The sequence below is a fragment of the Taudactylus pleione genome, unplaced genomic scaffold (genome assembly GCF_031769625.1).
Source record: "Taudactylus pleione unplaced genomic scaffold, aTauple2 ptg000978l, whole genome shotgun sequence".
NCBI classification, from domain to species: domain Eukaryota; kingdom Metazoa; phylum Chordata; class Amphibia; order Anura; family Myobatrachidae; genus Taudactylus; species Taudactylus pleione.
Window position 1 is genome coordinate 1,415,267 of NW_028285379.1, and position 12,233 is coordinate 1,427,499.

Genomic DNA, 12,233 nt, shown 5'->3' on the forward strand with positions numbered 1-12,233 from the left:
GGGAGAGCAGAGCCCGGAGTCGGTCCCAGTAATCAGCTGTGTGGTCTACACACACCGCACACTGATCACTGCTACACACACCGCACACTGATCACTGCTACACACACCGCACACTGATCACTGCTACACACACCGCACACTGATCACTGCTACACACACCGCACACTGATCACTGCTACACACACCGCACACTGATCACTGCTACACACACCGCACACTGATCACTGCTACACACACCGCACACTGATCACTGCTACACACACCGCACACTGATCACTGCTACACACACCGCACACTGATCACTGCTACACACACCGCACACTGATCACTGCTACACACACCGCACACTGATCACTGCTACACACACCGCACACTGATCACTGCTACACACACCGCACACTGATCACTGCTACACACACCGCACACTGATCACTGCTACACACACCGCACACTGATCACTGCTACACACACCGCACACTGATCACTGCTACACACACCGCACACTGATCACTGCTACACACACCGCACACTGATCACTGCTACACACACCGCACACTGATCACTGCTACACACACCGCACACTGATCACTGCTACACACACCGCACACTGATCACTGCTACACACACCGCACACTGATCACTGCTACACACACCACACACTGATCACTGCTACACACACCACACACTGATCACTGCTACACACACCGCACACTGATCACTGCTACACACACCGCACACTGATCACTGCTACACACACCGCACACTGATCACTGCTACACACACCGCACACTGATCACTGCTACACACACCGCACACTGATCACTGCTACACACACCACACACTGATCACTGCTACACACACCACACACTGATCACTGCTACACACACCACACACTGATCACTGCTACACACACCGCACGCCGATCACTGCTACACACACCACACGCCGATCACTGCTACACACACCACACGCTGATCATTGCTACACACACCACACGCCAATCACTGCTACACACACCACACGCTGATCACTGCTACACACACACCACACGCTGATCTCTGTTACACACACCACACGGTGATCACTGCTACACACACCACACGCTGATCTCTGCTACACACACCACACGCTGATCACTGCTACACACACACACCACACGCTGATCACTGCTACACACACCGCACGCTGATCTCTGTTACACACACCACACGCTGATCACTGCTACACACACCGCACGCTGATCACTGCTACACACACCACACGCTGATCACTGCTACACACACCACACGCCAATCACTGCTACACACACCACACGCCAATCACTGCTACACACACCACACGCTGATCACTGCTACACACACCGCACGCTGATCACTGCTACACACACCACACGCCAATCACTGCTACACACACCACACGCCAATCACTGCTACACACCTATCAGAGCCAAAATCACTCCCACTGACATCACTAGTGATGTCAATGGGGCCGGCCCCAGGTGGTAGGCGTTCCCATAACGCCTCCTTCTGGGCAGCAACGCCTCAGATTTACTAATGATTGGTTTCAAAAGCAACCAAAAACTGACTGTAAAACTACGGCAAACCTGCCCAAACAATAGTGTGGCAGGCGAGTTTGGGAGAAGTACTGCACGGATCACTATGATCAGTACAGGCTTTGTTAAGCTTAAAAGATAGAAATGATAAATAAAACGTGTCTCTCCACCCCCCCCCCACAAATAAACAACCAGCCCTGGACCTCTGGGACTGACGGTCTGACGTGCTACGAGTGGGAAGCCCAACTGTGCACGGACTGAGGGACTAATGTGGTGGATGTTACTGGATATACTGTAATATGATGCCCAGTCCCTCGTATTTTTGGGTGTGGTATTGGTCTAATCTAGGGATGGGAAACGTCAGGCCCGGGGGCCGTATACGGCCCCTGGAATCATCTGGTTTGCCCTCTCTATGCTAGCTTCATCTGGCTATCAGGGTGCCTAGAATGGTCCCCTGCAGCCAGAATCTATGCAGCAGTGTCGCCTGGAGCCTCCTTAGGAAGCTTCAGTCAGTCTCACCACTGCCCTTACTGCTCCCCAGAGCATCCTCAGGATGCTCCAGGCATTGCTGTAATCACCGATTGTGGCCCGCCCCCTTGTGACATAACACGGAGAGGGCGTGGCCTGCACTAGGCCTGCGAATAATGTTCTATATATGTCAAAATGGCCCTGGGCAGTAAAAAGTTTCCCCACCCCTGGAGTAATCTGTCAGGGTCACCTGGTGAAGAGACGGCCTGTGTATAACATTACTGTCAGCTGCTATAATCCTCCTCTCTCCTCAGGAAAAGAGGTAACAGTGAATGGCGTAGCCGTGCGGCTCCCCAAAATGTACAGTGGGAATGGGATTATCCTGGAACAGGCCGGATTGTTCACCATCCTCATCGCGCAGCTGGGACTCAGCGTTCTGTGGGATGGAGGTGAGTGGTCAAATAAATACAGGCTGAGTCTCCCATATCCAAAATGCTGGGACCACGGGTAATTTGTATATGTGCATACCATAATGAGAATGGGACCCAAATCTAATCACACAATGTATTTATGTACTATATACACCTTATATACACAGAATGCATTTATGTTCTATATACACCTTATACACAGAATGTATTTATGTTCTATATACACCTTATACATACAGACTGCATTTATGTTCTATATACACCTTATACACAGAATGTATTTATGTTCTATATACACCTTATACATACAGACTGCATTTATGTTCTATATACACCTTATACACAGAATGTATTTATGTTCTATATACACCTTATACATACAGACTGCATTTATGTTCTATATACACCTTATACACAGAATGCATTTATGTTCTATATACACCTTATATACACAGAATACATTTATGTTCTATATACACCTTATATACACAGAATGTATTTATGTTCTATATACACCTTATATACACAGAATGTATTTATGTTCTATATACACCTTATATACACAGAATGCATTTATGTTCTATATACACCTTATATACACAGAATGTATTTATTTATTATATACACTTTATACACAGAATGCATTTATGTTCTATATACACCTTATACACAGAATGTATTTATGTTCTATATACACCTTATATACACAGAATGTATTTATGTGCTATATACACCTTATATACACAGAATACATTTATGTTCTATATACACCTTATATACACAGAATGCATTTATGTTCTATATACACCTTATATACACAGAATGCATTTATGTACTATATACACCTTATACACACAGAATGCATTTATGTGCTATATACACCTTATATACACAGAATACATTTATGTTCTATATACACCTTATATACACAGAATACATTTATGTTCTATATACACCTTATACACACAGAATGCATTTATGTGCTATATACACCTTATATACACAGAATACATTTATGTTCTATATACACCTTATATACACAGACTGCATTTATGTTCTATATACACCTTATACACACAGAATGTATTTATGTACTATATACACCTTATATACACAGAATGCATTTATGTGCTATATACACCTTATATACACAGAATGCATTTATGTTCTATATACACCTTATATACACAGAATGCATTTATGTGCTATATACACAGACTGCATTTATGTTCTATATACACCTTATACACACAGACTGCATTTATGTGCTATATACAACTTATACACACAGAATGTATTTATGTTCTATATACACCTTATATACACAGACTGCATTTATGTTCTATATACACCTTATATACACAGAATGCATTTATGTTCTATATCCACCTTATATACACAGAATGCATTTATGTTCTATATACACCTTATATACACACTAATGCATTTATGTTCTATATACACCTTATACACACAGAATGTATTTATGTTCTATATACACCTTATATACACAGAATGCATTTATGTTCTATATACACCTTATATACACAGAATGTATTTATGTTCTATATACACCTTATATACACAGAATGTATTTATGTTCTATATACACCTTATACACACAGAATGTATTTATGTTCTATATACACCTTATATACACAGATTACATTTATGTTCTATATACACCTTATATACACAGATTACATTTATGTTCTATATACACCTTATATACACAGAATGTATTTATGTTCTATATACACCTTATATACACAGAATGCATTTATGTTCTATATACACCTTATATACACAGACTGCATTTATGTTCTATATACACCTTATATACACAGAATGCATTTATGTGCTATATACACCTTATATACACAGAATGTATTTATGTTCTATATACACCTTATATACACAGACTGTATTTATGTTCTATATACACCTTATATACACAGAATGCATTTATGTTCTATATACACCTTATATACACAGAATGCATTTATGTTCTATATACACCTTATATACACAGAATGCATTTATGTTCTATATACACCTTATATACACAGAATGTATTTATGTTCTATATACACCTTATATACACAGAATGCATTTATGTTCTATATACACCTTATATACACAGACTGCATTTATGTTCTATATACACCTTATATACACAGAATACATTTATGTTCTATATACACCTTATACACAGAATACATTTATGTTCTATATACACCTTATACACACAGAATGTATTTATGTTCTATATACACCTTATATACACAGAATGCATTTATGTTCTATATACACCTTATATACACAGAATGCATTTATGTTCTATATGCACCTTATATACACAGAATGCATTTATGTTCTATATACACCTTATACACACAGAATGTATTTATGTTCTATATAAACCTTATACACACAGAATGCATTTATGTACTATATACACCTTATATACACAGAATGTATTTATGTACTATATACACCTTATATACACAGACTGCATTTATGTTCTATATACACCTTATATACACAGAATGTATTTATGTTCTATATACACCTTATATACACAGAATGTATTTATGTTCTATATACACCTTATATACACAGAATGTATTTATGTTCTATATACACCTTATACACAGAATGTATTTATGTTCTATATACACCTTATATACACAGAATGTATTTATGTACTATATACACCTTATATACACAGACTGCATTTATGTTCTATATACACCTTATATACACAGAATGTATTTATGTTCTATATACACCTTATATACACAGAATGTATTTATGTTCTATATACACCTTATATACACAGAATGCATGTATGTATTATATACACCTTATACACACAGAATGTATTTATCTTCTATATACACCTTATATACACACAGACTGCATTTATGTTCTATATACACCTTATATACACAGAATGCATTTATGTTCTATATACACCTTATATACACAGAATGCATTTATGTTCTATATACACCTTATATACACAGAATGTATTTATGTTCTATATATACCTTATATACACACAGAATGCATTTATGTATTATATACACAGAATGCATTTATGTTCTATATACACCTTATATACACAGAATGTATTTATGTTCTATATACACCTTATATACACAGAATGCATTTATGTTCTATATACACCTTATATACACAGAATGTATTTATGTTCTATATACACCTTATACACACAGAATGCATTTATGTTCTATATACACCTTATATACACAGAATGCATTTATGTTCTATATACACCTTATATACACAGAATGTATTTATGTTCTATATACACCTTATATACACAGAATGTATTTATGTTCTATATACACCTTATATACACAGAATGTATTTATGTTCTATATACACAGAATGTATTTATGTTCTATATACACCTTATATACACAGAATGTATTTATGTTCTATATACACCTTATACACACAGAATACATTTATGTTCTATATACACCTTATATACACAGAATGTATTTGTTCTATATACACCTTATACACACAGAATGTATTTATGTTCTATATACACCTTATATACACAGAATGTATTTGTTCTATATACACCTTATACACACAGAATGTATTTATGTTCTATATACACCTTATACACACAGAATGTATTTATGTTCTATATACACCTTATACACACAGAATGTATTTATGTATTATATACACCTTATATACACAGAATGCATTTATGTTCTATATACACCTTATATACACACAGAATGTATTTATGTTCTATATACACCTTATATACACAGAATGTATTTATGTTCTATATACACCTTATATACACAGAATGCATTTATGTTCTATATACACCTTATATACACAGAATGTATTTATGTTCTATATACACCTTATATACACAGAATGTATTTATGTTCTATATACACCTTATATACACAGAATGTATTTATGTTCTATATACACCTTATATACACAGAATGTATTTATGTTCTATATACACCTTATACACACAGACTGCATTTATGTTCTATATACACCTTATATACACAGAATGTATTTATGTATTATATACACCTTATATACACAGAATGCATTTATGTTCTATATACACCTTATATACATATACACAGAATGCATTTATGTTCTATATACACCTTATATACACAGAATGCATTTATGTTCTATATACACCTTATATACACAGAATGTATTTATGTTCTATATACACCTTATATACACAGACTGCATTTATGTATTATATACACCTTATATACACAGAATACATTTATGTATTATATACACCTTATATACACAGAATGTATTTATGTTCTATATACACCTTATATACACAGAATGTATTTATGTTCTATATACACCTTATATACACAGACTGCATTTATGTTCTATATACACCTTATATACACAGAATGTATTTATGTTCTATATACACCTTATATACACAGACTGCATTTATGTACTATATTCACCTTATACACACAGAATGCATTTATGTTCTATATACACCTTATATACACAGAATGCATTTATGTTCTATATACACCTTATATACACAGACTGCATTTATGTTCTATATACACCTTATATACACAGAATGTATTTATGTTCTATATACACCTTATATACACAGACTGCATTTATGTATTATATACACCTTATATACACAGAATGTATTTATGTTCTATATACACCTTATATACACAGACTGCATTTATGTTCTATATACACCTTATATACACAGAATGCATTTATGTACTATATACACCTTATATACACAGAATGTATTTATGTTCTATATACACCTTATATACACAGAATGTATTTATGTTCTATATACACCTTATATACACAGAATGTATTTATGTTCTATATACACCTTATATACACAGAATGTATTTATGTTCTATATACACCTTATATACACAGAATGTATTTATGTTCTATATACACCTTATATACACAGAATGTATTTATGTTCTATATACACCTTATATACACAGACTGCAGTTATGTTCTATATACACCTTATATACACAGAATGCTTTTATGTTCTATATACACCTTATATACACAGACTGCATTTATGTTCTATATACACCTTATATACACAGAATGCATTTATGTTCTATATACACCTTATATACACAGAATGCATTTATGTTCTATATACACCTTATATACACAGAATACATTTATGTTCTATATACACCTTATATACACAGAATGTATTTATGTATTATATACACCTTATATACACAGAATGTATTTATGTATTATATACACCTTATATACACAGAATGCATTTATGTTCTATATACACCTTATATACACAGAATGTATTTATGTTCTATATACACCTTATATACACAGAATGTATTTATGTATTATATACACCTTATATACACAGAATGTATTTATGTATTATATACACCTTATATACACAGAATGTATTTATGTTCTATATACACCTTATATACACAGAATGCATTTATGTTCTATATACACCTTATATACACAGAATGTATTTATGTTCTATATACACCTTATATACACAGAATGTATTTATGTTCTATATACACCTTATATACACAGACTGCATTTATGTTCTATATACACCTTATATACACAGAATGTATTTATGTTCTATATACACCTTATACACACAGAATGCATTTATGTTCTATATACACCTTATACACACAGAATGCATTTATGTTCTATATACACCTTATACACACAGAATGCATTTATGTTCTATATACACCTTATACACACAGAATGCATTTATGTTCTATATACACCTTATATACACAGAATGTATTTATGTTCTATATACACCTTATACACACAGAATGCATTTATGTATTATATACACCTTATATACACAGAATGTATTTATCTTCTATATACACCTTATATACACAGACTGCATTTATGTGCTATATACACCTTATATACACAGAATGTATTTATGTTCTATATACACCTTATATACACAGAATGTATTTATCTTCTATATACACCTTATATACACAGACTGCATTTATGTTCTATATACACCTTATATACACAGAATGCATTTATGTTCTATATACACCTTATGTACACAGAATGCATTTATGTTCTATATACACCTTATGTACACAGAATGCATTTATGTTCTATATACACCTTATATACACAGAATGTATTTATCTTCTATATACACCTTATATACACAGACTGCATTTATGTTCTATATACACCTTATATACACAGAATGCATTTATGTTCTATATACACCTTATATACACAGACTGCATTTATGTTCTATATACACCTTATATACACAGAATGCTTTTATGTTCTATATACACCTTATATACACAGAATGTATTTATGTTCTATATACACCTTATATACACAGAATGTATTTATGTTCTATATACACCTTATATACACAGAATGCATTTATGTACTATATACACCTTATATACACATAATGTATTTATGTTCTATATACACCTTATATACACAGAATGCATTTATGTTCTATATACACCTTATATACACAGAATGCATTTATGTTCTATATACACCTTATACATACAGAATACATTTATGTTCTATATACACCTTATATACACAGAATGCATTTATGTTCTATATACACCTTATATACACAGAATACATTTATGTTCTATATACACCTTATATACACAGAATGTATTTATGTTCTATATACACCTTATATACACAGAATACATTTATGTTCTATATACACCTTATATACACAGAATGTATTTATGTTCTATATACACCTTATATACACAGAATGCATTTATGTTCTATATACACCTTATATACACAGAATGCATTTATGTTCTATATACACCTTATATACACAGAATGCATTTATGTATTATATACACCTTATATACACAGAATGCATTCATGTTCTATATACACCTTATATACACAGAATGCATTTATGTTCTATATCCACCTTATATACACAGAATGCATTCATGTTCTATATACACCTTATATACACAGAATGCATTTATGTATTATATACACCTTATACACACAGAATGTATTTATGTTCTATATACACCTTATACACAGAATGCATTTATGTTCTATATACACCTTATATACACAGAATGCATTTATGTTCTATATACACCTTATACACACAGAATGTATTTATGTTCTATATACACCTTATATACACAGAATGTATTTATGTTCTATATCCACCTTATATACACAGAATGTATTTATGTTCTATATACACCTTATATACACAGAATGTATTTATGTTCTATATACACCTTATACACACAGAATGTATTTATGTTCTATATACACCTTATATACACAGAATGCATTCATGTTCTATATCCACCTTATATACACAGAATGCATTTATGTTCTATATACACCTTATATACACAGACTGCATTTATGTTCTATATACACCTTATATACACAGAATGTATTTATCTTCTATATACACCTTATGTACACAGAATGCATTTATGTATTATATACACCTTATATACACAGAATGTATTTATCTTCTATATACACCTTATATACACAGAATGCATTTATGTTCTATATACACCTTATGTACACAGAATGCATTTATGTTCTATATACACCTTATATACACAGAATGTATTTATCTTCTATATACACCTTATATACACAGACTGCATTTATGTTCTATATACACCTTATATACACAGAATGCATTTATGTTCTATATACACCTTATATACACAGAATGCATTTATGTTCTATATACACCTTATATACACAAAATGTATTTATGTTCTATATACACCTTATATACACAGACTGCATTTATGTTCTATAAACACCTTATATACACAGAATGCATTTATGTTCTATATACACCTTATATACACAGACTGCATTTATGTTCTATATACACCTTATATACACAGAATGCATTTATGTTCTATATACACCTTATACATACAGAATACATTTATGTTCTATATACACCTTATATACACAGAATGCATTTATGTTCTATATACACCTTATATACACAGAATACATTTATGTTCTATATACACCTTATATACACAGAATGTATTTATGTTCTATATACACCTTATATACACAGAATACATTTATGTTCTATATACACCTTATATACACAGAATGTATTTATGTTCTATATACACCTTATATACACAGAATGCATTTATGTTCTATATACACCTTATATACACAGAATGCATTTATGTTCTATATACACCTTATATACACAGAATGCATTTATGTTCTATATACACCTTATATACACAGAATGCATTTATGTATTATATACACCTTATATACACAGAATGCATTCATGTTCTATATACACCTTATATACACAGAATGCATTTATGTATTATATACACCTTATACACACAGAATGTATTTATGTTCTATATACACCTTATACACAGAATGCATTCATGTTCTATATACACCTTATATACACAGCCTGCATTTATGTTCTATATACACCTTATATACACAGAATGCATTTATGTTCTATATACACCTTATACACACAGAATGTATTTATGTTCTATATACACCTTATATACACAGAATGTATTTATGTTCTATATCCACCTTATATACACAGAATGTATTTATGTTCTATATACACCTTATATACACAGAATGTATTTATGTTCTATATACACCTTATACACACAGAATGTATTTATGTTCTATATACACCTTATATACACAGAATGCATTCATGTTCTATATCCACCTTATATACACAGAATGCATTTATGTTCTATATACACCTTATATACACAGAATGTATTTATGTTCTATATCCACCTTATATACACAGAATGTATTTATGTTCTATATACACCTTATATACACAGAATGCATTCATGTTCTATATACACCTTATATACACAGAATGTATTTATGTTCTATATCCACCTTATATACACAGAATGTATTTATGTTCTATATACACCTTATACATACATAATGTATTTATGTTCTATATACACCTTATATACACAGACTGTATTTATGTTCTATATACACCTTATACACAGACTGTATTTATGTACTATATACACCTTATATACACAGAATGCATTTATGTTCTATATACACCTTATATACACAGACTGCATTTATGTTCTATATACACCTTATATACACAGAATGTATTTATCTTCTATATACACCTTATGTACACAGAATGCATTTATGTATTATATACACCTTATATACACAGAATGTATTTATCTTCTATATACACCTTATATACACAGAATGTATTTATGTTCTATATACACCTTATATACACAGACTGCATTTATGTTCTATATACACCTTATATACACAGAATGTATTTATGTTCTATATACACCTTATACACAGAATGCATTTATGTACTATATACACCTTATACACACAGAATGCATTTATGTTCTATATACACCTTATACACACAGAATGTACTTATGTTCTATATACACCTCATACACACAGACTGCATTTATGTTCTATATACACCTTATATACACAGAATGCATTTATGTACTATATACACCTTATATACACATAATGTATTTATGTTCTATATACACCTTATATACACAGAATGCATTTATGTTCTATATACACCTTATATACACAGAATGCATTTATGTTCTATATACACCTTATATACACAGAATGTA

General features: G+C 32.0%; 1 protein-coding gene across 1 annotated transcript in view; it reads left to right on the plus strand.

Moving 5' to 3' along the window:
* LOC148454570 (SCO-spondin-like) overlaps positions 1–12,233 on the plus strand; it is a 147,596-nt gene that overhangs the window by 85,593 nt on the left and 49,770 nt on the right. Inside the window, exon 17 of the mRNA XM_088460772.1 lies at positions 2,335–2,469. Within this exon, the coding sequence (XP_088316898.1) occupies positions 2,335–2,469 (135 nt within the window). The remainder of the gene's footprint in view (positions 1–2,334; positions 2,470–12,233) is intronic.